Source organism: Actinia tenebrosa, unplaced genomic scaffold (genome assembly GCF_029948245.1).
Source record: "Actinia tenebrosa isolate PJP-AT-01 unplaced genomic scaffold, QUT_ActTen_1.0 PGA_scaffold12__29_contigs__length_12842862, whole genome shotgun sequence".
In the NCBI taxonomy this organism is placed as follows: domain Eukaryota; kingdom Metazoa; phylum Cnidaria; class Anthozoa; order Actiniaria; family Actiniidae; genus Actinia; species Actinia tenebrosa.
The window spans coordinates 4,763,299-4,790,253 of NW_028292572.1; the positions used below are offsets into that span (position 1 = coordinate 4,763,299).

Sequence of the window (26,955 nt, forward strand, 5' to 3'; positions counted from 1 at the left end):
ACTGTATATATATATTAGGCATAGATCCTGCATAAATGTTTTATAATGATTTACATTAAGATGTTTGATGTATTAGGACCAGTTATATTATAATATTTACAAATCATTATTTTTGAGTGTTTTTTTCTCCAATAATGTTGAAAAGTTTCCATGTTATTGAAAATTATTTCGAATCTTTGTGTCTAAATTTTTAATAAGTATTTGAAATCTTGTTTGTGAAGAAATACAATGAATCAATTCTGAACTTGCCTGCAGGATCTGTGCCTGACATATATGTGATAAAATCAATCTAGATTAAATAAACAACGCATGAATGTATCTATATCATTTAAACTATGGGAAGTGAATGTTACGTAATGAGTTGACTGATTGACATGAAAGTCTCTTCCTGGTACTAACCTTATAAAGTCATCCTTTCTTAGGACTGCATTTCCTTTTTCTATCTCCTCAAATTGTGATGACCATATTTTATAACTCATAGGTTCACTAACTAGTTCCAGCCATCGTCCTGAAATTTTCTTTTTGTGTAACTCTGTTTCTTTTGTTTGAAACAACCAGAATATTTCTTCTGTTGTTGTGTCTGCATAACATGGTATTACGACTATATCTTCTTCACTGATAGACTGATTATTTACTTTACATATTTCCTTAATTAGTATTTGACCATCAGTGTCAAAATATTCTAAGCAAGAAGCTAAGATTTTCTTCTCAGCAAGGGAGAGTGCAATAGTGACATCTAAGTCACTTTCGCAACCTTTTCTTTCATTATTTAATAGACTACGAACCACCTCCTCGTCAACTACTTTCAATAGCACTTGGCTTTGTTGAGAATGAATAAAATCTTTTTTTTCACATGGCTTTCTGTTCCTTGTCAACAGTGAATCCTTATCCTTTATTATGAACCTGATGGCCTCTTTACTTTCCATTATTTTGCTAATTTGGGTAGCACCATACACATTGGGCTTTTGGAATGGTACTCCTGCTGGCATGCCCTCCACTGTAAACTTTCCCTGGTTGTACTTTGTGTAAGAAACTACCGCTCCAGGCTTATTAAGACTCTCGGCTGAAGAACAACACATAAAATAGATAATCAATTATAGGTTTTTTATTGTTAAAATAATCAGAAGCAAGAATATCTATATATAAATCAAATACTTTAAATCAAAAAATATTTCCAAATTAGCAATAATTATTAGTTGTTACACCATGTTGACATTAATACTAGCCATTAGAAAAGTGTGTAAAGTATTTTCATGTACACACCATTAAATTAGCCTCAATGCAGGCTACATTTAATCGAAACACTCAAAAATAACCCATGGACTAATAACAAGAATGGAGTTAAACAATTATATAGAACTATACATATAAAGTATATTTATTTATTATGACAGATTATTTGTTACAGAAAATTTACACTCAACTAAATGACATGTGGAATAACTGAGTTTATACTTATAAATGCAAGTTGAAGGCACCATTTTTGTGTTTCCAACAAGTGGGGGTTAGGGGTATCTGCCAGGATTTGGGTAGGGGTGTTCTGCTGGGATTCTGAAAGGGGTACCCTGTTTATGACAAAAAGTTTGAAGATCCTGTTTATAACAAAAGATATCATTAATTGTACTGAGTTTCTGTTTCATTTATCATGTAAGCTAGCATATTTTATTTTTGTCAACCATAATATAAACCAGTAATGATGAAAAGGTAAATTATACACCGTGAAAAGATGAAAAAACTTACTGACGTTTCGGACGCTAGTCCTTCGTCCTTCTTTTCACGGTGTATAATTTACCTTTTCATCATTACTGTTTCATTAGAAACACCGACGCAGCTCACACTAGTTTTTAGCTAGTTATATCTTCATAATATAAACCAGTTTTGCTTGGTCAATACAAAAGTAGAAACCCTGAATATAACTATTTTTGTGTGTACTCCCATATAGTCTGTAGTGAAGAATATACACGATTAAGCCGTGAAAGTAGGCTTTATTCAAGTAAACCATGTGCTTACACAAACATGGCCGTCGTTACAAAACGTGAGATTCCGCTGACCTAAGGCAGGCACTTACACAGGTAACCCAACAACTAGTAATTACTAAAGAGTGTTTTTGTTAATGTTTGGTACATTAATCACTATTATCAGTACATTCACCCCTTCCTAAAGATTAAGCCTATCAATGGGATGACTTCCCCGCTGAGAGCGTCTCAGTACAATGGGGGCCTGTTTACTTTCATGGGTAGTTCCGTGATTGGCACCGTTGTCAGGTAAGAGTGCTTCAGCGGGCGGCGTTGTTGCAGGTTGGACTTCAGCCGGTTGGGGTGTGGCAGATTGTGCTTCAGCTGGTGTTGGTTGCACAGGTGAGACTTCACTTATCGGCTGACCTCGGGGAGCGAGACTTCTCGTAGACACTGTTGTCTCCCGCCCATCAGGGTAGCGAACATGAGCATAATGTGGGTTCGCCTGGAGCAGGTCAACCTCATCGACGAGGGGGTCCATTTTGCTGTTTCGAACGTTACGCTTGATGTATACAGGACCAGGTACAGACAGCCAAGTAGGGATGGAGCTGCCAGTAGAGGACCGACGAGAGAAGCCCAGAAAACGCTCATGAGGCGTCTCGTTCGTTGCAGTACACAGCAGAGAACGGATTGAGTGTAAGACATCAGGGAGGACATCTTGCCAGTACTCGGCTGGGAGGGTTTTGGACTTCAGGCAAGCTGTAACAGCCTGCCAGACAGTGCCATTGTATTTCTCCACCTGTCCATTCCCGGCGGGGTTGTAACTTGTAGTGCGGCTCATCGCAATACCTTTGCTAGTCAGGAACTCTCGTAGCTCTCGACTCATGAATGATGCTCCCCTGTCTGAATGCACATAGGCCGGCATGCCAAAAAGAGAAAACAGCGTGGTAAGACACCTCACAACGGTGGGAGTGGATACATCAGGACATGGGAAGACAAACGGAAAACGAGAATACTCATCAATGATGTTTAGAAAGTACCTGTTCTTGTTGTTGGAGGGTAGAGGGCCTTTAAAGTCAATGTTTATTCTTTCAAATGGCTGGGTAGCCTTAATGAGATGAGCTTCTTCTGGCCGGTAGAACTTGGGCTTACACTCACAGCAGACAGGGCAGGCGCTTACTGTTTTCTTGACTTCTTCTAGTGAAAACGGTAAGTTTTTCGTTCGAACATAATGCCAGAGTCTGGTAACGCCTGGATGACATAGTGATTCATGAAGCTTGTAGAGGGAATCGTGAGTAGTCGTAGCACAGCTGGCTCGGGACAAGGTGTCTGGTGCCATATTCTCTTTACCGGGTCTGTAGACTATGTCAAAGCTGTAACAACTGAGCTCGATTCTCCAACGCATTATCTTGTCATTCTTGATCTTCCCTTTCTGTCGTTGGTTAAACATGTAAGAAACTGATTGTTGGTCAGTTTTTAGAGCGAAGTGGCGACCGGTGAGAAAATGTCTCCAGTGTCTTACAGATTCAACGATAGCTTGAGCCTCCTTCTCGACAGCAGAGTGCTTTAGCTCACTTCCTTGCAAAGTACGCGAAAAGAAGGCCACTGGTCTCCCATTCTGGTTGAGAGTGGCTGCCAGTGCTACTTCCGAAGCATCTGTCTCAACTTCAAAGGGGATACTTTCATCTATGGCTGAAACAATGGCTTCTGCGATGATCTTCTTTATTCCTTGAAATGCCTCTTTGGCTTCCTGAGGCAATGGAAAGGATTTACAGCTTGTGATGGGCTTTATTCGATCAGAGAAATTTGGTACCCATTGTGAGTAATAGGAGAAAAGTCCAAGACATCTGTTGAGGGATCTTGAATTGTGTGGCAGAGGAAGCTCTTTCAAGGGCCGTAACCTTTCAGGATCAGGACTAATGGTACCTTCTTCAATGACGTAACCAAGTAAAGGAAGACGGCGCGTGGAGAAGACACTCTTGCTATCGTTGAACTTAAGATTGGCATTTCGTGCAGCATCCATGAAGGATTTCAAGTTGATGTCATGATCAGACTGATCCTTTCCACAGATAGTTATGTTATCCAGGTAGGGAAATACTCCTTTCAGATTATGGTCTTCGACTAGTCTCATCATTTCTCTTTGGAAGCATGCTACCCCGTTGGTTACTCCAAAAGGTAACCGGGTAAACTGATAGAGTCTGCCCTTAGCTTCAAAGGCAGTGTAAGGCTTGTCTTCGTTTTTCAACGGTATCTGGTGGTAGGCACTTTGCAGGTCAAGGGTACTGAAAACTCTAAACTGAGCGATTTCGTTGATAGTGTCACTGATTCTTGGCAATGGGAATGCATCAAGCTGTGTGAATCGGTTGATGGTCTGTGAGTAATCTATAGCCAGACGTTTCTTGTGGTTCTCGTCTTTAGTTACAACTACTTGGGCTCGCCACGGAGACTGACTGGGTTCAATGATGCCTTCCTTTTGCAATCGATCCACTTCTCCACTGATGAATGTGAGATCTTCTGCACTGTAGCGTCTGGATTTAGCAGCAACTGGATGACAATCTGATGTAAGGTTTGCAAAGGGTGAGGGCGGGTCGATGTTTAACGTAGTTAGGCCGCAGACAGATAGGGGTGGCTTTGTTCCACCATACTCAAACGTGACGTGGTCATGTTGAGACTGGAAGTCAAGTCCCAAAATGAGATCAGAGCATAGGCCGGGCATTATTGACAGGCGAAATTCCTCATAGCTGTGTCCTTGGTAGTTAAGGTTGACGGTGCAGAATCCCTCGGTTTTTGTACATAATGCTGATGCCGCCATGGACACTGTACTAGAAGAAGGATTAACAGGAATAGCAGCTGCTTCTACTAAACTTGGGTGAATATAGCTTTCGCTGCTACCACTATCAAAGAGCGCCTTCACATTCCATCCTGAATTGACTATGACAGTAGCAGATGAGGCCTTAAGAGCTTGCGGGGTCCCAACTGAGGCAAGTGATGGTGGCCAGAGGGCCGCAGAGACGTCACCAGGCTTTGACGGTTTCCCTCGACAGACTTGTGCAAAATGCCCCTTCTTCTGACATTTATGGCACACAGCATCACGAGCTGGGCATTTGGCACGGGGATGCTTAGTATTTCCACAGAAGAAACATTTGGGACCACCGGTCGTCAGTGTTGAAGCTAAGAGATTGGGGTCAGGTTGAGATGACGCTGGCGATGTGGTTTCAGGTGACACACCTACGGCTGCAGCATTGAATGGCTGAGAAACTGCGTAGCTTTCAGAACTTCGCATGGCAGAATCAAGAGCTCTAGCTTGATCGAACATTGTCTTTAGATCAAGAGTTTTATTCTCCAAAAGCCGCTGACGAATTTGATTTGATTGCAACCCAGTAATGAAGGCATCCCGGACGTTCTCTTCACAGTATTTAGCAGCCGTAACAGATTGGAAATTACATTCCTTGCTGAGCACCTTTAGAGCTTGTAAATACTGGTCCAGTGTCTCTCCAGGCTGTTGTCGTCGAGTTGCAAGAACGTGTCTCGCGTAAATTTCGTTAGTCGGTCTAACGTAAACATTTTGAAGCGATTGCATAGCGGATTCGTAGCTTGGATATCCTTCGATGTACTCAAAGACTGCAGGTGAAACGAAATTGGTTAACACTCCGAATTTATTGAGACCTTCATCGGGCAGCACTGAGAGAAAATTCTCGAAAGTTCGTTTCCAGTGTATCCACGCTTTGGATGCTCCAGTATCCCTTGGATCGACGCCGAAACGTTCAGAACGTAAAACTTTATCCATTTTTGGTTACTTGAATAAATTGTAGTGAAGAATATACACGATTAAGCCGTGAAAGTAGGCTTTATTCAAGTAAACCATGTGCTTACACAAACATGGCCGTCGTTACAAAACGTGAGATTCCGCTGACCTAAGGCAGGCACTTACACAGGTAACCCAACAACTAGTAATTACTAAAGAGTGTTTTTGTTAATGTTTGGTACATTAATCACTATTATCAGTACATAGTCAATATATGGGAGTACAACCCCCCCCTCCCTGGGGTTCCCACATGTAAAGAGCATCCAAGGAAAAATACAAATTAATGGTTTCAGTAAAGGTAAATTATAAACTGGTAAAACTGATACATTTGCTAATGCATAGAACATCTGATGAATAACACATTCCAAGTAAAGTGTGTATCATCATATAACTTATGTTTTATACATCACATACTTTGGTGTCCTAGCTCGAACAAAATTAACAAGGCTGATTGGACTAAAAGTAAAAGTGTATTAATTATAAACATGAGTTTTAGAAGTTTAATTAAACAGTTACCAAATTTCGTGTTGAAGAGTTCTTTCACATGGTTATTTGAGTACTTTTGTGGGATAGCTGAAATGAAAAGATACATAAACAAAACAGTCACACTAAAATACTTTAATACATATATATATAATATGCTCATATGTCAATAGTAATTTTTCCCAAATAACAAAATTTTCATTTAAAACTTATTATTTATAACTCACATAAAAATGTTCTATAGGCATGTTCTACTTCAGGATGGCTATCTAGAAAGTGATCAGCATCTGAACTCCAAAGGCTCCATATTGTGTCATTTTGGTCGTTTAAAAGACAAACTGCTCTCACTCCAGCCTTTTCCAGAAACTGAAACTGCAATTTTATATATATCATTAATATATGCACACATTGCATCAATAGCATCTGCAAAACAAGACAAGACGAATTAATTGATAGCTTTAAATATTGTCTGAGTTTATTTAGTTGAATGAAATATTATGAGCTTGAGGCAGATATTGAATAATTATAGTTTGATTCTCTTCCTGGATGAAGAGCCAAGGCCTTTATCAATCCTTTATATGATAGAAAGAAATGGTAACATTTTTATATAATAATAACATATATGAGATCAATTAAAGTTACCTGGGACTGAAGCTGTGTTTTCATCTTTTTTACAACTTCAGGGCTATATGGATTTTGTTGGACCTCTCTAGCTTCCATTTGCCACCTCTTTTTTTCTTCTTCAGTTTGATTAATGTAGAGTGTTTTAATGGCTACATTTCTCTCCTTCATCTCCATGGAGGCATAGGGATCTTTTAAATTAAAATAAATCAGTTTTCACTTCAAGTCTGTACAGATCAATCAAATAAATGTTGATAATGATATTGATAGTGATTCAGGATAGCAATAATGATAATTAATAATGATCAATAATATGACAACAACAATAGTAATGATACTAATTCTATTAATACTAATTTATGTGGGATATACACCGTGGGATATATTAATTTTTGTAAAGGGGAAACAAAAAGTGATATGATTTCTATTTATAAGACTTTTTGATTATAGATCTGTACTAGATACACTGACTAGATTTCCTTACAGTATTTATCATTATGACACATTTGAACCTAAGGATTATAAAACATACTTTTGGCATAGTACAATTTGTCAACTGGCTTGAAATGAGTAAGTTTGGTGATCGGGTAATTAAAAGAACATTAAGTTTCACACTGCCCGTGGATACACAGTACTTGTAAGAAGGTTTAAAAAAATCATGTTTTAATAGGATACAACCAATATCTTAGTAATTTAACAGTAGCGTTTGAAAAAAAAAAAATGTTCGAACTATATTGAAACTGAAGGTAATTTGAAGTAATCATGCAGATCACTTATCGACCTGCACGTGCGATGATTTTAGGTTTAAGGATCATATATAAAATCACCTTGTTTAGCGTGATAACTGTAGAAAATATTCCAAGAGTTTGCTTTTCGAAAGAAAGGCACTTTCGACACTGGATCGTCCGTGGCAGAGCTTGAAGCACCGGCTCCTTCAGCTACGCTGGCTTGCTCACTCGCCGCTTTAGATGTTTTACTCCGGTAGTTCCCGATCCAATACTAAAAGACCACCAATGTAAAAATATTAAGAATACACACCTATATATAAGATGAATATCATTAACTATAGACTTGTGGCTATAAAAGAATTCTATAATGAAAATATAAAAGGAAAACTTACCGTGATTTGCTTATCTGAAAGGCCAGTTTCTGCGCTCAAACGGGCGATTTTTGCTTTATTTGTTGGTCCAGCAGAAGACTTCAATCCGTTTTGATATTCCCTTTCTAAAATTTCTTTAATACTCTCCGAAATAATTGTTCTTTTTCGTTTCTCTGCCATAATTGATGCAGTCTCTAAAGTATACGTAAATCGCTGATAATCTGTCCTGTTTGAATGAGTTTCAGCAATAACTGATGCAGTCTCTAAAGTATACGTAAAAATAATCTGTTCTGTTTGGATGAGTTTCAGCAACCTTGCCGACACGGCTGAAACCGTAACAACGTAACTTCCGGCAAGTAGAGGAAGTTGTCTGTCACGGTTATTAACCATGTTTTGTTAGTTAACTAAGACGGTTACTAGCCGTTAACAAGAAGAGGATCGGGTGGTGTAAATGTCTTTTTTCGGTGGGCAAGGTTTATTTATGACATTGACTGTATATATATGTATATATATATACCTTGCACATTTCTTCAGGCAGATTTTTGAAACACTAGATAAGTCCTGACATGCAATTTTTGATTTTGTTTATTATTTTGTAAGAAATAATTGCAAATGTGTATTACGTAAAACCCCATGTATACGAAACCTAAAAATGTAATCCACTCTATGTGTGGATAAGTATGTTTAATAGAGTATTAATAGATTACTGTTCTATAAAATATTTACTGTGACAATATTGTATAATTAGGACATATCTCTTTTTGCAAATAATGAGGAAAGAGCCTTGTACTTATTTGAACCTTTTTGCAGTTTGTGCTTGTGGGGTAAGTGGTAATCAAGCCTATAACCTTCCCAGTTACATGACTCTATCGGGCAGGGTCTTAATCGTCTCTTTCCAGCCTTTTCTTTTCTAGAACATAACACAAAATTAATTGAATAGTTATACAACTGTATTATACTGGCATAAAGAGTGCTTATGATTAATTGGTTCAGGTTATAGAATGACTATAATCATAGAATGCAATGTCAATATTGTTTATAAACTTGAAATTGAAAAGAAGAATTATAGCATTTTGTAATGACAACATTTTGCAAAAAAACAAATGCCAAAATGTACAGAATGATAGAGAAAATTATGATATACAGTTGAATCTCTCATCATAAGCAACCACCAATGGGACAAGGTAAAAGTGATCACTTACAGTAGATGGTCACCTTATTAGTAGGAGAGAGACATTTTACTGTGGAACCACCCAGGAATTTCATAAGGTTTTGGTCGCTTATATAGGAGCTGGTAGCATACGAGAGTGGTTGGTCGTTTTAAGAGAGTCAACTGTATATAAACACATCCTTAATTACAAGGCTTTAATGCACACTAATTATCAAAAGAAACATATATATCTCACCTAATCTTTATTCTCTTCCTTTGAAGTCTTATTTTCTTGATCTCTTCCTTATTGAGTTTATGAATAAACTTTAAATGGTTTCCAATGTGGGTGAAGTCTTTTTTACAAATCTGGAAAACAATGTGCCCATTTTAATCAAAATGACTGACATAAAAGAAATATGTAATTATATATTTTAATATTACAAAAAGAATGCACATTCATTATAAAAAATCAATGAATATAAATTTAATAAATTATCAAAGATATATAAATTAAGTCTCCATCATTGCTTTCTCTTGTCAAAATCAAGACAGATTTTAATTACAAGGTGTTCATTTGATGGAGAGGGATCATCACTATGGTAACAGTAAGAGGTTATAAACAAAGTTTGAGGCATTATCTCTATGATAACACCATCATCGCTATATGATCGCTGTATCTGTACGTCTTCTTAGAGTTAACGTTAGCGGAATGTTCTGGTGTATTTACATGATGTAAGTGTTCTTGATGTTCATCAAGTTCCTCTGTGCTCGAAGAATCATCATCAACTCGGCCTTCGAGCGCATTCAGAACTTTCTTTGCCTCGTTTCTCATTTTCATTTTTATGATTTCTTTCGAATCACCGTTAGTAGGCTTGAGTGCATCCCTTGTTTTTGTTATGGTGCCACCATATCCTTGATGGAAAGACTGTAAAAGGGTTTCCACATTTTCAAGGAGTTTCGCACGACTTTCTAGACCCAATTCCCTCGCGACACTTCCTTCTGCCCTTATCTGCCCAAGGAAAGCACTGTACTCAAACCGCGGCCTGTAGTTGAAGAACATTTAGAAATGAAATTCCTTCACACGAGCAATTCACCTGGTGTTATCGATATTAGAGCCTACTATGCTTCTGGTCAGCGACCTTAATTAAAGCGGTTACTATGTCGATGTATATCCCCACCGGTTTTCCATATGTAATTTATAGATCTTATAATAAGTCAACCAACAATATACTACATAATATAATATATGCATAATCAGTTCTAATACCATAGAATATTCGCTATACTATCAGTAATCGGCTAAGTGTATTGTAACTAATGCAATTACTTAGGTGTCCCCAATTTAGTATCACTTGTCACTTTAGCTCACTTGTGGCCTAGTAGAACGGCACATTTAATAAAGAGATTGATTGCTTGAAGAAAGAAAATCAGCAAAATCTGAAAATGTCTGATACTGCGTTATTGTATTAGGTTAATAATCGTACACAGATGATGTTCTAAAATAAGTGTTGTCATTTCAATTTTCCCATGTATAAATTGCATTTCATCCACTGCCATATACACCATTATTTCACAATCAGCTTCTGTAACCCCGCCTTGTTTCCCATAAAGCGGATACAAAAATGTTTTGGGGGTGATCACAGTTAATTAAACTGCATTTTTTTCTACTCACTCTCAATGCACTGACGAATATTGTAGGGATAAAGTATGGAATGGGAATTCCCCTTGTGCGTCGTGTGGAATGGAATATTCATTTTTGATCCACTAGGAAGGCCAAATAACAAACGGCCCTCCTGATAGGCAAAAAAAATGTGAATGGATTTTCTTGGGCGTGGCAAATATATGTTATTTGTGTCCCATGTAGCATCGATTGCACCACTGCGTAAATGACGCTACGCATCCCACAAATAACACACTATACACCCTCCAGAAGGTCAAGTTTGTTCATTTAATTTCAGTTAAGATTGTGTCGGACAAGAGAAATTGCTCGTACGTATACGTTTATTTTAGCAGTCGTCGGTTTGAGTAGATTCAACGAGTATAATGAACTTGGTAATGATCTAATAGCAAAGTTTAGGTAACTCGTACAAGTTTGACTCCAGATATCAACAGGTTTCAATAGGTTTTTTACTACTTCGGTGTTATTTAGAAGGGGAAAAATGACAAACAGTTCTATATAATTGCTTGCTTAGAAACGCTTAGAGAATTATGAAAAGCACAATTCTTTTTTTCACAGAATATAATCGTGAGTAAAAATTAACAGTTTCCTGTGCATCCTACCCATGGCGCTTATATATTAAATAGGCCAAGCATCTAAATTTTATACAAGAAAATAAAACTCCTGTCAGATGTAGAACTCACATGCTTACTTTAAAATTCGGGTAAGAATTAATCATAGCTAATTATACTTGACTTTCAAACATAGACTAAGATCAGTTGTGCTAATTTTGTTTTTATGTATGTGTTAATAATTTTGTTACTGATATTAAAAAAACTGAAACAAAAATCCTTTAACGCTGGTTCTTTGACCCTTGAATGCTATTGAGGGAAAGACAAGGCTGTGTTGATTTAGGTTGTAGCGTTTTTATGGCTGACTAGCTCGGAAATGATGATTTGCAGCATATAACGTTACCCGTCCAAAACGATTACTTAAGGCCTATGTAACAGTATATGACCGATTAAGCACTATATGGAAGAACAAGATATTTGTTATCGTCCTCAACAAACTCTTTATTTCGAGGCGTAAAAAGCAAGTTATCGATAAAAAAGTACTGAAAAACTGTATTTAGTTTAAATATTTCGCTAAATACTCGAATCGATTAAAATTATATGTGAAAACGGTTACATCTTAATTGTGCGAATTTTGTTTTTGTGTGTGTTAATTTTGTTATTAACATCTATGATGCTTTGCCGGTGCAAAGGTATTCACAACCTCTTAATATAATATGATTGCGTTTTTTTTTAATACGTATGTCTTTTATGACTAATACCGTAGGTAATGGAGCGAAACTATACTAATTCTTGTAATAATGTCGAATGAAATGTTCCGCTTTTGCTACTGATCATGAAAAGTGATTGCCCTCTGACTTTATCTAGTTATATAGGACTGAGATGAGAGGAGAGTTAAGGAAGGAAAGTATTGTTCAAGAGGGTGTAGAAGACGAAAAATGGAATGGAAAAAATACATTGATGATATATTCATGATATGGACACATGGCACCTCAACCCTAAACACTTTCATTACACACCTTAATTCCTTCCACCCTACCATCAAGTTCTAACATACCTTTCCCCCGCCGCACTCTATAAACTAGTTTATATAGCAACACAAATTTTCATCATACATGCGTACACCTGGGATTTCTATAGAGTGGCCCAACATATAGACATATGCATAACTTAATTCGATGGCCCACTCTGTAGACCCGCTATATAGAAGTATTTGTTTATAATTAAAAAAAAAATCAAATAACATAAAAGGAGGCCACATTTGCTCAGAAAAAACTCTCCTTGTAACATGGAAGAGTGATGTGCGTTTTTTTATAATGCTCTAAAACCACATTATAGTGCTCATTGTGTTTTGAGGTAGAAAACCACACAGACCCACTTGGATGATATCAAATGAGTGTAAATTTAAAAGTTTTTATGCTCCGTTGAGTTTCCCTATGTTCATACGTTATGTCGCTGCTCTGAGTTCACTAATATGAAATACGGTGTTGCACGCATGCGTCGAACTGTAAAACAGTTGCCCGTTTAGGGTAGGGATATGCCGCTGAGCCCTCTGAACCCTGACCCTGTTCCAGAGTAAAATCGCTATGAACTCCTTGCTCTCTGACTCTATCACTGCCCAATAGACTAGTAACATTATACTTTCGATCGATTTATTGAATATCAATCAACCATATGTAAATGTTAAACACCTTATTAGAGTTTTATATTAACAATATTTATTTATTGGCAAGTAATAAAAGGAATTATGTACATTGTTATTGTTTTAGTTACTCATGCATCACTATCATCATCACTTTCATTGTTAACATCATCTGCATCATCGTTGTCATCATCTGCATCATCGTTGTCATCATCATCATCATCATCATCAGTGTCGTCATCATCATCATCATCATCATCATCATCCTCACTATCATCATCACTAGCACTACTAAAATCATCTTCATCACCACTCACTCCTTCGGCATCGTTTATTTTTACACCCTCTACAGTATTTCGCCCTTCTGTCTCATCCACAACAATATAGGGGGAGAACAAATGAGTGAGTTCGGCAATTATGTTGGTTAAAAGAAATAGCTGATGCTTAATGGCACTCAGTACACCAAGGGAGGAAGTGGTGCCAACATTCGCTTCTGGCTGATCTAAAGAAATGGACAATGAATGCTTCAGGTCATTATAATAACTTAAAGTCTGATGCATTTCTTGGGTCAGCAATGCAATTTCTTCTTTAGAGCGCTGGGCTAATAGATAGAAATCCATAGCTTTCCTTTTTATTGAAAGGGGAAATGCAGCAGCACTTTCTTGTTGATCTTGGCCGAAGATAGGAGAGGTTGGATCACAAGCAGATTTGACATCAATGGTCTTGTATTCAGCAGTAGCTAACAAAGGGATGTTGCTGTTGAACTTTTTCACCACCACTCGAATTTCCTTTGTTGTCTTGGTGATAGACTTGGAAAGCTTTTTGTCAATGCTTTGCCCATCTGAAAAGAATAAAAAATAAAAAATACAGGTAAACATACACGGAGGTACAACACTTAACAGCAAATAAATATACTTTTGGTTTATATTTTGTGTCTATATGTGTCTGTTTAAATAAAGGGTGGAGGGGAGGGGGAAGTGGTTGGTTGACTGAGTATTGTTAGAGTGACATTGTACAGTTGCAAGTATTTCAGTATGTAATTTATTATTACTATTTTTAATGTTATACATATTTTGCAAAAAATTTTACCTGCATATTTTGATTTTAAACTAATCAAAAACCAGCGTTCCTGAGCAAGTTTTAGAAGACTTTCCCTCAACTCCTTTTGTTTCTGCAAAGAAACCTTTTCAGCAATACTATGAAAACGTGCATCTGAAACAAGCCACCTTTTTTTAATTCTTTCTCCTTTTTCAAGCTTCTTGATCTCTGCATCTTTCCTAAATATATAGATATAAAATAATTGGAAATCATTAAGTCGTGCCTCTCTTCTCTAATGATATACATGTCATTAAGTATGGTGTTTCATATTCCAGAAACACTATTATTGTCAGGGAAGTAAGTATATTTCACCTATAATAGTTGATCTTTTGATACTTACTTTAATATAAATCGATTTTATGGTAGTACAGGCCCTTTTTTTTTTGAAAGCACTAACACATTTTGGAAATTTATTAACATATGGTAAACTCCTACACGTCATAAAAGAAATAAATTTCAAACTTACTTTTTAAAGGTTCGTGCTAAGACCACTACAGAATCAATATTGTCGGTATTTGTCATTTCATTTCTGTCAATCAAATATTTTTGTTTAGCATATCACGTTCTAAAGGAAAAGAGTAAAAATATAGTTATAAACTAATTAAGTAAATTATTTTCCTAGATAGACGATGGCAGTGCGCCGTGTGGGATGGGCTCGGATATCAAATAAGAACATGCGTAATAAGTAACTTACGAGCCTTAGATGAAACGACTGAAGAAGAGTGCCATACAAGCCTTTCACAACTTCAAGTCGCGTAAAAAATGAGCCAGCTCAACTAGAAACTGTGGACAGCTGTTTCGGCCTGTATTGGGCCTCGTCAGCACAGTGTATCTAGTGAGCTGGCAATCCCACGAAAAAGTAGTACTAGATAGATGTGGCAGTGCGCCGTGTGGGATGGGCTCAGATATCAAATAAGAACATGCGTAATAAGTAAATTACGAGCCTTAGATGAAACGACTGAAGAAGAGTGCCATACAAGCCTTTCACAACTTCAAGTCGCGTAAAAAATGAGCCAGCTCAACTAGAAACTGTGGACAGCTGTTTCGGCCTGTATTGGGCCTCGTCGGCACAGTGTATCTAGTGAGCTGGCAATCCCACGAAAAAGTAGTACTAGATAGATGTAGCAGTGCGCCGTGTGGGATGGGCTCGGATATCAAATAAGAACATGCGTAATAAGTAAATTACGAGCCTTAGATGAAACTATAAACTAATTAAGTAAATTATTTTCCATTAATTAGCTATTGCCAAACCTTAATTCTTCTAGCTCCAGAAGTTTAGACACATAGTTTTCCCTTCCAGGACATGGGATTTGATGAATCTGAAACCAAAAGAATAGGTAATTATTATATAGCAATAGAAAAAGGTAAAATTTAATGTACTGAGCAACTGACTGCAAAAAAGTATATCTTAGTGGTTGTGTTGCAATGACCTAGATGAAAATAATATTAGGAATGCACTGATCCATAATAATTATACATCAAATATACGATTATAAAATTCATAGTATTTTATTATTTCTAAACAACTATAAACAAAGTAAATTGCAAACCTTTCTGTTCCAAGGCACTAGTTGATTCTTTGTAAATCCATTGTGAAACATCGGTAGTTGAAATACCTAGAGACAGCATTAACAAAAACATTACACCAACGATAAATCTGAAATGAAATATTTAGGGGTGCGTATACAATATGCTGGAGTTCTTATTGTGAAAAAATATACATTGACATTCAATCTACATACTGCTAGATAATGTTTTTTGGATTTTAGGACAAGCACTCGCAATGTTGACATGTCCAGATTTATATTGTTAAGAGTGAACTCTAAGGAGAAAAAGCTGAATTATAACTTCTATAATATAATTGGCTATAGAACCTGATAGAGTAGCAAGTATATTGTTTAATTCTTCTTCAGAATTTTTCAAGCTTTTCTTTGCTCTCTTAATTCTGGTAACCAACAACGGTCCTGTAATAAATCAAAACCAAAATTTATAATTCTGATTAAAGGTAAATGATATGTCTACAAATTGCTCTGTACTCATAACACCAGATGCATGAAAGTTAAGTTGTAACATAAAATAATGACATTAACAACACAATGAGTAAACTAAATAGTTAAAGTAGTTTATATTTATCTTATCAATCAATTTATACCAAGTTTTGCTTTAGAACGCTCCATGTAGTGTACAAGGCACAAGGTAAGCATATCTATTCTATGGGAGGCAGTCATTTCTTTTGTGATTGCAGAAAATCTTCTCAAATAGGACCATAACCTCTCCATTGCCTCCCCATCTGACAGGCCAATTCCTTTGCATCTCTTTGGGCCATACTTCACCTTGAACAGAAGCGATTAAGACTACTGTAGATAAGTCATTTAAGAAATAATCAACACTCAGTGCGTCCATTGAACTAAGAATAAGAGAACTGAAGGAAATCCATTCTTTACACATATTTTGTGATGAACCATGAAATTTAGAGAAATTGGTATACTCGTAAGAAAACCTTAAACTTTATTTCATAACAGAATGTGAGTAGTATAGGGGATGGGGGTTCCAGCGCAATCTCAATACAGGGTTTACCTGTGTCAAATATTTTACCACGGAAACAACCCGTCCCAAGTGTGGTTGGGGGCAACAGCGCAACCACTTAAATATGTTTGTCTATATATGGAGTGCGAAGATTGTAAGAGAACTTTCAAGAAAGTAGCAGACTTGAAGAAGCATTTAAAGATGAAGACAAAATGCCTGCCAAGCTATGATTGTGGATGTGGTAAGAAGTTTGAGACTAAGGTTAAATTGTTTTGGCACTGCCAGGACTGTGAGTACGACTACGATGATTTAAAAAGGAGCTGGAATGAAGCATAAGATATTTCCTATTATATAGATGGAATCCCAAAGCAACTTCGAAACGGTGTCAATGCCCGGTAACGGTGAGATTGACGTTAGACAGTTTTGGCGTCAGTCAGAAAGGAAGGTTAAGAGAACGCTTCGAAAAGGCTTAGATGAGCTAGGAGCGCTGAAAGCAAGTATAATGGTGGAGGTAAGCCTATCAAAAGACGAGGTGACGACGACAGCAATGCTGCGATCGAAGTCGTTAGTTATTTTGGAGTCCACGAACGTGAGCAGGTCACTCAGTGAAGCCTTAGAAGCGATAATGGAGACGCTGTCTAACTACACGAGGGAAGGATCAGGTTGGATAGTAGCGGAGGTAGAAGGTATGGAGGTTAGCATGGCCAGGTACGTACCAATACGAGGAGGAAGTTACGTGCCACTACCAACGTGGATAGAAAGGAAGAAAGCCATAGTTAACGTGAAGAACGACGACGACAGATGCTTTATGTGGTCCATACGATCGGCGCTGTATCCAGTAGATAAGGACCCATGTCGACCAAGTAAGTACCCAACAGACGACTTGGAGTGGGATGGAGTAGAGTTTCCAATGCAGTTGATAGATATTCCCATATTCGAGGAGGAAAATGACCTAGCCATTAACGTTTACGGGGTCCGAGATCAAACAATAGTGCCACTAGTGTTGTCAAAGAGTAAAGGAGAGCGCATACACCTCTTCTACCATGGTGGGCACTATTCATGGATTAAGCATCTTAGTAGATTATTTTACAGACACACCAACCACCTACATCTTTTACTTAGACGCCAACAACCTATACGGCTAGGCAATGTCGCAGCATTTACCAGTAAGGGACTTTGAATGGGTGGAGCCACGGGAGATAGACTACTACCTGCGTGTGAGGCCGGACAGCCGCAAAGGATTCATCCTTGAAGTGGATCTGGAATACCCCGAGCACCTGCATGATGCCCACAACGAGTTTCCCTTAGCACCAGAGGCCGTGGAGATACCATTTGCGCAGCTGTCTCCGCTGCAGCAGCAGATGTGTCCCAAATACAAGCCCTACAGGAAGCTAACGATGAACCTGATGGACAAGCGAAAGTACGTCGTTCATTACCGCAACCTGCAGTTCTATGTGCGCCACGGCTTACGCGTCAAGAGGATCCACCGCGTGCTGAAGTTCACACAGGAGCCATGGATGCAGCCCTACATCGACTTTAACACGCAGACACGCACAGCAGCGAAAAACGACTTTGAAAAGAATCTGTTCAAACTAATGAACAACTCCGTCTTTGGGAAGACGATGGAAAACATCCGAAAGCGTGTTAGCATCAAGATTCCAGGAACCCGCGAAGAAGCAGAAGCATACGTGTCGCAGCCAGGGTTCGTGCGCTACGTAGAAATGCTGAACTTCTACGTGATTCACATGAAGAAGGCGAACCTGTTCCTGAACAAGCCCGTCTACACAGGCTTTACGGTGCTGGATCTGTCAAAGCTGCTCATGTACGAGTTCTACTACGACAAGCTAAAGCTAAAGTATGGAGACCGCTGCCACCTTTTGTACACGGACACCGACTCTTTGATCCTCGAAGTGCAGACGGAAGACGTTTACCAGGACTGCCTTGAGGACCTCGATGAGTACGACACCAGCGCCTACCCAAAGGAACACTTCCTTTACTCCGCGAAGAATAAGAAAGTAATTGGGAAGATGAAGGACGAGATGTGAGGTAAGCCCATTGTGGAATACGTGGGTCTGAAACCCAAGATGTACAGCGTTCTCAAAATGGACGGCACGGAGAAGAAAGCCAAAGGCGTAAAAAAGTACGTCGTTAAGAAGGACATCACGCACGAGTCCTACTTAAACGTGCTGCACACGCGCAAGGAGCAGCGCCACCAAATGAACTCCCTGCGCAGCTACGGCATCAGATACACAACGTTAGGCAAGAGAAGGTGTCTCTGTCCGCATTTGATGGTAAGAGATGGATGTGTGATGATGGTATCCATACGATAGCATTCGGACATCACACGATAAGCAGTTCTTCTTTGACGAACCCACGTGTGGGACCATCATGAAGATAATACAAGATGGGCTGACCCTTCTTAGCTATCGCACTTCGGATCTGGTAAGTTTCCAAAGACCAATTAGGATCCGTAGCTCTTTTGGATCCTCCTTCTAATTCACCCGGCTCATAGAGATATCGAACCGTGACATCGCCTAATCTCTTTTCCTGGGGGAAGACCGCCCTCGAACTTCTGACGTAGGACTTGTGTTCCACGTGTTTCTTTTTTATGGCATCCTTGGGTTTCATTCCCGTAGCCCTGGCCGCCTCGTTATTCAAAGCCGCGATGACCTGGGGGAGCCTCTGAGTCCATTACCTGTTGCGTTTGGAGGGATCTTCCAGCTCTTTCCAATACTGGTACCCAAAGAGACGCTCGGCCAGGGTCTTATTGAATCTTTCAACAATGCTCTGACCCCTGTGGTACTCTGCTTCGGCTCTTCTAATTTTGGTGTCGTGGTCTTTCAGGGTCTTAGTAACCACGCCCATGAACTCCGTCCCCGCATCCACTTGCAGCAGCTTGGGCCATTTCAAGACGCGCTTATAAATCCTACCTAGGGCTTCTGCGACTTCCCAAGAATCCTTGCTGGTTATGGGTTCGGCGTCCTTGTATCTGCTTGCGATATCGACTACGGTCAAAGCGTATCTATAGGTATTTCTTCTCACCTTGTCGTGCGGTAAGAAAAGCAAATCCGCCTGATGAACTTCATTGGGGGCATTTACGGTGAAGCTGGGCCTGGGAATGTACTTGGGCACGGGAAGATAAACCTGCCAGAATGTTTGTTTTTTTAACCAGTTCTTAGCCGTTTCTTCTGATACCCTGGCCGCGGCCGCAAGTTTTTTGATAGCTGACGCTCCTCTCCAATAGCCTTCAGGCCCATAGTAAATCCTTTTGAGCTTGTCCTCAGTTCAACCCATTATATAAATTTGATTCAATCGAAGGATAGGACGAGATTGATCTTTCGCCCGTTGAAATCCACCGTGTCTCCGTCCACTTTGATGGTGATGTTTATGCTTTCTACCAAATTAGACAAGTCATAGCTCAAAGAAATGGGGGTGTATTCTACCAGGTCAAATGGATTACCTTTGGGTAGGAACTTAGACATAAGAGAAGACTTTTTCCCATTGCTGTAACTATAAACTAAGTCGCAATAGACTTCATAAAAGGATGCGACTTCCATGTCACAGGTATGGCCGTGTTGGTAATCGTCTTACCCGAAACACCTAGTAAAGACCCCAATGCGTCGTATTTTCCTAGGGTTTCCGAGAAATCGTTTGGTAGATTATGCTTGAGGGTCATTTCATGCGGCAATCCCGTGGTGAGAGTATAACCGCGTTTGGCGAGCTCCTTAGCAAGGGTGATTGGCGTGTAATGTCCATCGGGTAGCAGTACGCCTTGATAATTGTTAGACCCCTTATGCACGGTGACCATACCATTGACTAGATTATACCAAGAATTGTACAAAGAGCAACTAACCAGTCGGACCTTACAGGCTTTGATGGGGGGATTTAAATACGTGGTAAAGTTATTCTTGTCGCTTTCCAAAAAGACGATCATATATATTAGACGCTCATGCTTCGCGTCACTAGAGGCAGCTTAGACTAAATACGCCAAAGCTACGCCTCCGGCCAGACCTGCAACTCCTACGAATACCAATTCATTGTCTTTTTGTTTCTTAGAAGGCTGGTAGTAATTCTTAAACTGGGGCTTTCTAATTCTAAAGTCGGGGTGCGCCTGAGCATAAAGTTTGAAGGCGTAGTCTGTATTTTCGAAGTTCTTATCCGCCTGCATTTTGTCTTGGTAATTCTTGTCCAACCAATCCCTGTAAGCTTGTCTTTTTTCATTCCAAGCCGCCACGTCCCTTTGATATTTCTCCAGCGCTAAGTCGTGTCTCTTTCTTTCGGCAGCGCTGCTGTGATCGCCTCTAACTAATCTATCCAAATATTGACCGCCATAATTAGCTCCAGTGAATGCTAAAGCTGCAATAACTCCACCCGCAACCAAGGTAGCCATTTATACATTAGGGATGTACTTTTCCTTCCGTAGGTAATCCTTTACCATGATAGCCCTGCCCACGGCAGCGGTCATCTTAGCAAAATTAGCGAAGCTCTTGCTTGGGTCTTCAGTAAAGTCTTCTTTGAGCACTTTCTTACCTACCCAACCAATACCAGCAACGATGGAAGTAATGATAGCTGCCTCTTCAACAGTTTTCAATAACGCGGTTGACATTATATTACAGAGCGAGAAGGTTATTCCGCTATTCCATTACGGGTATTTTGCTTCTAGGCTCCTGCGTCACATGCACGGGTTCTACTTTTGGCTTCGTAGCCCGCCATTGTAAGTAGAGGCTGCCTGCTGCTATAGCAACTCCTAACGCGCCGATGACGTAGCCCGGATTAATGAAGGATTCGCCTTCGTCCTCCACCTTTTCTTCTTTCGTTGCTTTGTTCTTCCTGTTCATCTCAGCGAGCTTCTTCCCCGCCGCGACTCTGCCTGGAGATTTAGCCTTGGTAATCTTTTGCTCGGGTTCCTCCACCTTCGATTCAGCTTCACTCATTTATATCTAAGGACTTGAAGGACTTAATAGGACCTGAGCAAGTACTTAAGGACGACTTGACTAAGTACTTGAGGCGACCTGGGTAATTCCTGAGGACGACTTGACTAAGTACTTGAGGCGACTCGATCAGGTACCTCAGCAAGTGCCGCCTGGAAGACCTTTTCGACTTCTCTGTCCTTTTTGAAGTCCTTCCAAGATGTTCCAAAGGAACCTAGTACCTCCTTCAAGTCGACATGCTGAGCTACGTGCAAAGCCGCAGAGGCGACTGCCATTAACTTACCGCACTTCAAAGACAACCACCCGCAGGTTATCTTAAGTTCTTGGGATATGACATAGTCCTCGCTTATGTCCTTCCGCAGTTGCTCCACGTCGTCTATGGGCAGCGCAAGTCCAAGAAGCTTGGTGGCAAGTCGGATAGCGGAGTCTGCTACGGCGTCCGTGGTCTTACTCGCAAGGGCGGCCTCGTACCTCTTATGGAACTTCTTAACCTCCTCCTCTGACAACTTATTGACCTGCTCATGGGTAAGTTCCTTGCCTATCATTTCTTTGCACTTACCAGAAGACACAAGGATGTTAAGTTGTTCCTTAAGGTTACTTTCATCTAGCTGTGTGGGGACTTCATCTATCAACTGCTCAATCTCCATATACATTAGGAGTTAAAGATCGGAGATCTTTATGGAATACGGAAACCTCAAAGAGAAGATCATCTTGGAATGTTGGTGCGTCTTTAAATGCCGCATGTATTCGTGTAACTGTTCCTTGGATATCTCGCCACCGTAGTCGCTTAAGATGGTTTCCAGATCAGACTTGCTCGGAGTATAAAATACGACAAGTGAACCTATGTTTTCTCTAAAAGGCTTAGAGACGCTGGTAAGCTGCTGCGAGAGCAACCAAACGCTAATATTGGCATGCCTGCCGCTAAAGGCGAGTTTAACGAGCTCCGACGTGCGTCTTTTTACGTCATCCCTGCAGGCAATGTCATCCAATATTAGCAAGGTTTGCGTATTCTTGGGAAATTGTCTATGCCAGAACTTAAGATGTCCAGATAACTCGTTGGGGTCTAAGATATCCACGAAGAAGTCGTCATCTTTCGCGCCCACGCCCGTCCAGGTGCGGTTATTCACGTATGTGGGGCAAAGTAGCACTATGTAGTCGAAACGGTATCTAAAGGGTCCTAATAGCTGCTGCTCTACTACGAACTGGGTCTTTCCGCAGCCGGTGGGTCCTACTATCAGAGCGTTACAAGGCATGTGATTCGGTTCCATTATATCTAATGGAACCCATCCATATATTTCAAGCAACAAGTTGCCTTCTCGAAGGGAATTTATTCCCTGATATATATGGAGCCCGTGGACGCAGTCAGAGCGATGGTTAACAAACTCGAAGATAAGTCCGACACGATAGAGATGCAAAGGGAGGAGATAGATCGGCTGAAGGAAAAAGTAAGGGATCTGTACGACGAGATGTGTGGTCTAAGGCGCGTGGAACGATTTAGTGCTATGATAACCCTAGCCGGTTGGGTGAAAGAGTCTGTGAAGGATTTCATCCAATATCCGCCCTAAACTTTGTTAACGTATCGCATATGAGGTAAACAATATGTTGTTATATGTATGGAGTGTACCATGTGCGATAAGGTGTTCAAAAGTGCGAAGAGGCTACAAAACCATATTGACTGTAAGGTGTGCATTACCAAATGCGACGATCGTAAGAAAGAGTTTAGTTCCCGACAGCGCTTGGAATACCACATTCAACACAGCGTTTGTGGTAGCGGCTGCGAACTTTGCGGTAGGAACGTTACTAACATGGTGGAGCATATGGAAAGGCACGAAGACGTTTATCGACGCAATAAGGATAAATACGATCTAGAAGATATTGACTGTTACGAATGCGGCGACATAATGGAGCGCTGCGAACATAAGGAAAAGTACATAAGGAAGTGTTGTGCGGACGAGATGCGTCTGCGTAGCTTAGTTCCCTTCTTTACGTTCAAAGAAGGCGTAAAGTGGACTAATAGATCTCACTGGGAAGGTATCTGTAACGAGTGTGGTTGTCCCAGGAAGGGCGATCATGTAGTCAACTGCCTTAAGAATTTGGACGTGAAAGCCTTTGAATAGGCTCAAAGAATTGGCAACGTTGGTCGAAAGAAGTGATCAGCGTTGCCTGGCACTTTTTTACGACCCCGCCTGATTTCCAAGGGCGTTGTTGTTGTTCTTTTAATGATGTTTGCAAGTGCTGCGCTGATTTCCAAGGGCGTTGTTGTTGTTCTTCGTTGCCTATGGTGATGCTGGCTGATTTTCCAAAAGGGTTGTTTTTGTTATTCTTTGATGATATTAATGTTCCTTTGATATTGTTAACACCTTCAAAAACAAAACAAGCAAACAAGTCCAACAATGCTAACAAAGAACAACAACAACACCTTCAATAATTTAATCAGCCCTTGCAAACATCATTAGAAGAACAACAACAACGCCCTTGGAAATCAGACCAGCCTGCGCATGGATGTTCCTCCCCTTTGAATATACATGGATTGCATTACCTGCGAGATATCAGAAGATTGTATAGCGCCCCTTAAGAAAGAGGTCAAAGTAGTCAAAGAGCGTGCTGACCAGCCAAAGAAGATCGAAAAAAAGTCACCCTCTCCTTTGAAGAAAGGTACGACTGTCTTTACTGCCGGCGCATCTACTTAGGCGGCGACTTTATGGACCATTGGTGCCGCGGACGGTTGCAGATGCATTGATTCATCACGAAGTTCAACCACAGAGAGGAGACTGGGTAACCCTCCTTTCGACGTCAAACACCCACCTACCCTGTTGCTTACCATGCGAACGCAGGTGGGTAAATTCTTCGCCTTGAATTACGTACCTAACTCTGTCAGGCGCCCATAAGGAGTATTCCTTACCTGCTTCGTCTTTCAATACCAGCCGCAAGCGGTTGATATCCTCAAAGACGACGTAATTTTTTATGTCATATGCTTTGCCTTCCGTAAGTTCCCTCCAATGCGTTTGAACGATCATATATCCTATGAAATATCCTTAAGTGCGTATCTAAAGTCTCCGTAGACTTGAAGCGCTTGCAACACCATCTGCATGGAATGCGCAGCCCTTGTGCGTAATCCGCAATGGTGCGGCAGACGACGTCGTAGTCGTTGCTGATTAACACCTTATAGCCGTTCTCCTCATATCGTTGTAAGAGTGAATGTTGATCTGCGGATAATACCCCGTTGCCTTTTGGTGTCTTTAGCTCCAAGCAGAGACCTCGGTAGCGCATGTGTGCATTCAGTATTAACAGATCGGGTTGACCTCTTTGGTACCCTTTCTGCCAACACTTTACACGCCTGCCATCTGAGTCCTGCAGTTCGCCTAGACCAGGGGTTACGAGCATTTGGGGGTAAAACCTACGTATGTAATTGACGACTTTCTTATGCAGATCGAATTCGTTCTCTATTTTAAAGACTAACTTATTTGCGCTGTTAAAACGACGGTCTAATTCATATTTACCGGTCTTACGTAACGTAGGGAGAACTTCTTCGAGGACCCAATCTTGAAATGCCTCCGCAGATGGCATCTTAGAACTGAATATCAGCTGATACAAGCCAGATTCGTTGACATACAGGGAATGCGGCTGTGAATGAAGTGGGAGGCGATTCGCCTCTACTCTAAGTTCGCTGAGCTTTACCTTGTACTTATCGCGAACGTGCGCTTTGATAGCATCCTTTGGACGTTCATAACCTAACGCGGCTGCCACTTCCTTCGCTTTGAAGTATAGTTTGTCGCCTTGCGTTATGCATTGCAGTTTGGTATTGTCACGTTCGAATACGCGTAACATCGTATATCTTACGAATATCTTAAAGTTTTTTTAGGATAAATGAGGAACGAAGTCATCAATACGCAACGCTTTTCAATTGGTTCCTTTCCATGCTTAGCTGCGCGTAAGACACCACGAAGATATATCCATATATCTTGTCGCCATCGCCTGCGGAGGCATTCTTTGTGCGCTTGATCTCCAAAGTGATACCGTCTTGGGTGTTGAGCAACCGCAGACCTTGACCGTGTATAGATTCATCGTTGGTGGTGCGCATGTCGATCCACAGAGCGTACTTATCCGTGAAGAATTCCTCAGGGCTAATTTGGTCACCAAACTTACGCGCGGCTTCCCTGTACACGTCTGCGGGCTTTATTCCCTGGGAGTAGACCTTGTTAGTAACTCCGTTGATGCTTACGTTTACGTTAGTAATGTTGGGGTTGTGAAAGGCTTCGGAGTTGCGCTTACCAGCCTCGTAGGGTTTGGCAAACACCAGCATTAACCCCGTAAGACTTCTTCGGGGGAGGTTGATGCTTTCATTGATTATCTCGTCCGTCTTATCCAGGAAGTTAATTGGCTTGTACATTACTACGTGGTCGTAAAGGAATGCCTTTCCGGCGCTATATTCCATGCCAGCACTACGGGCCAGCTCTTCGCTGTATACCGTTTCGTACTGTAGCTCTAAGTTGGTAACAGAATAGGGATGAATACTTCCGGTAAGTGCTGTCCCAGATGCGTCCATCTCTAGGATATTAGTAGTGTCTGCTAAGGTTACTTCAAACTGTAGTTCACTTAACTGCCTGGGGTAGTACGCACCATGGTTCGTGATTACTTCGAAATCCAAAGGGATAACGTACTTGCTACCATAGGCGGTCTTTACCCTCGTCGCGTCTGCTACTGCGGTTGCGTCACCAGAGTCCGTTGGCTGCGTCTTAGTATCACTGCGAACCTTACGAAGAATGACGCTACCAATTCCTTGTTCTATCCTTTGCGCGCGGTCGAAGGCCGTCAACCACAAATCTTTGTACGTGGTATACAGATCGTACCTGTTTAGATCCAGCAGGGTCTCCCCGGCGAACTTGACCCTCATCTTAGAGACTATGTTACGGCCTAGGTCATTTACTGCGTAAGTTTCTATTTTCGTGCTTGGCTGTATTGTTAGGTCAAACCTTAGAGCCAAGGTGCCAGGAACCAATACTAGGTTATCCGTTAGGCGGGGTACGCCTACGTACAAGGTTTCTCCTGGCTTTGCGCTGCTGGGGGTAAAGGTGACCCGGTGAAAGGTGCGTTCTGCCTTTAGTCCGCCAACCTGCTTAGGTAATACGTTGGGGTTTAACTCTGAGCTTATCATATATAATGGAGGTAGACGAAACTACTGACTTTGACCCCACCACTGAGGAAGGTAAGGAAGACATAAACGACGGTGACGAAGAACCGCTGCTTCCCGCTAAGAAATAGAATTGCAAAGGCCCTAAGACATCCTCTAGCACGCGGGAACATATTGGCGGGAACGTCCGAGCACATAGAGCTAGAGAACTTAGGCGCCATAAACTCAGCCGCGCAGCGCCTAAGAGATACGTATCCTAACCTTAACCCAGACGAAGTAAGGCTT

At 40.6% G+C, this 26,955-nt stretch overlaps 3 protein-coding genes across 4 annotated transcripts; all 3 read right to left on the minus strand.

Moving 5' to 3' along the window:
* Window positions 1–124: 124 nt before the first annotated feature.
* Window positions 125–8,526, minus strand: LOC116304097 (uncharacterized). The gene is made up of 6 exons (XM_031713754.2): window positions 7,985–8,526; window positions 7,692–7,863; window positions 6,886–7,055; window positions 6,471–6,615; window positions 6,277–6,333; window positions 125–1,063 (listed from the first exon to the last, which is right to left on the minus strand). Exons 1-6 carry the CDS (start codon window positions 8,351–8,353, stop codon window positions 285–287), a joined length of 1,692 nt encoding a protein of 563 aa, XP_031569614.2. The 5' UTR covers window positions 8,354–8,526; the 3' UTR covers window positions 125–284.
* Window positions 8,527–9,174: 648 nt separating this feature from the next.
* LOC148912055 (uncharacterized) lies at window positions 9,175–10,213 on the minus strand. Its single transcript, XM_089028134.1, has 2 exons — window positions 9,841–10,213; window positions 9,175–9,479 (listed from the first exon to the last, which is right to left on the minus strand). The coding sequence occupies exons 1-2, from the start codon at window positions 10,171–10,173 to the stop codon at window positions 9,366–9,368; spliced, it is 447 nt and encodes a 148-aa protein (XP_088884260.1). The 5' UTR covers window positions 10,174–10,213; the 3' UTR covers window positions 9,175–9,365.
* A 2,764-nt stretch (window positions 10,214–12,977) lies between these two features.
* Window positions 12,978–16,284, minus strand: LOC148912056 (uncharacterized). Of its 2 annotated transcripts, XM_089028349.1 has the most exons (7): window positions 16,235–16,284; window positions 15,957–16,046; window positions 15,633–15,698; window positions 15,334–15,401; window positions 14,549–14,611; window positions 14,074–14,261; window positions 12,978–13,825 (listed from the first exon to the last, which is right to left on the minus strand). In XM_089028349.1, exons 3-7 carry the CDS (start codon window positions 15,681–15,683, stop codon window positions 13,116–13,118), a joined length of 1,080 nt encoding a protein of 359 aa, XP_088884475.1. In that variant the 5' UTR covers window positions 15,684–15,698; window positions 15,957–16,046; window positions 16,235–16,284; the 3' UTR covers window positions 12,978–13,115. The 2 variants fall into 2 exon arrangements, with proteins under 2 accessions (XP_088884475.1, XP_088884476.1); XM_089028350.1 differs by lacking the exons at window positions 15,633–15,698; window positions 15,957–16,046; window positions 16,235–16,284 and having other exon boundaries at window positions 14,549–14,647; window positions 15,334–15,377.
* Window positions 16,285–26,955: the final 10,671 nt, after the last annotated feature.

Bases quoted from the DNA above. Each gene is read 5' to 3' on its own strand.
- LOC116304097 (XM_031713754.2), bottom strand. From the start codon at position 8,353: ATGGTTAATAACCGTGACAGACAACTTCCTCTACTTGCCGGAAGTTAC. The intron at 7,864-7,984 runs GTAAGTTTTCCT...GTGGTCTTTTAG, and splicing joins TTTCAGATAAGCAAATCACG to TATTGGATCGGGAACTACCG. The intron at 6,616-6,885 runs GTAACTTTAATT...ATAAAATTGCAG, and splicing joins AAACACAGCTTCAGTCCCAG to TTTCAGTTTCTGGAAAAGGC.
- LOC148912055 (XM_089028134.1), bottom strand. From the start codon at position 10,173: ATGTTCTTCAACTACAGGCCGCGGTTTGAGTACAGTGCTTTCCTTGGG. The intron at 9,480-9,840 runs GTAAATACACCA...ATTGTTTTCCAG, and splicing joins ATCAAGAACACTTACATCAT to ATTTGTAAAAAAGACTTCAC.
- LOC148912056 (XM_089028349.1), bottom strand. From the start codon at position 15,683: ATGTTTCACAATGGATTTACAAAGAATCAACTAGTGCCTTGGAACAGA. The intron at 15,402-15,632 runs GTTTGCAATTTA...TTTTGGTTTCAG, and splicing joins TAGTGCCTTGGAACAGAAAG to ATTCATCAAATCCCATGTCC. The intron at 14,612-15,333 runs GTTTGGCAATAG...TTTGATTGACAG, and splicing joins CTGGAGCTAGAAGAATTAAG to AAATGAAATGACAAATACCG.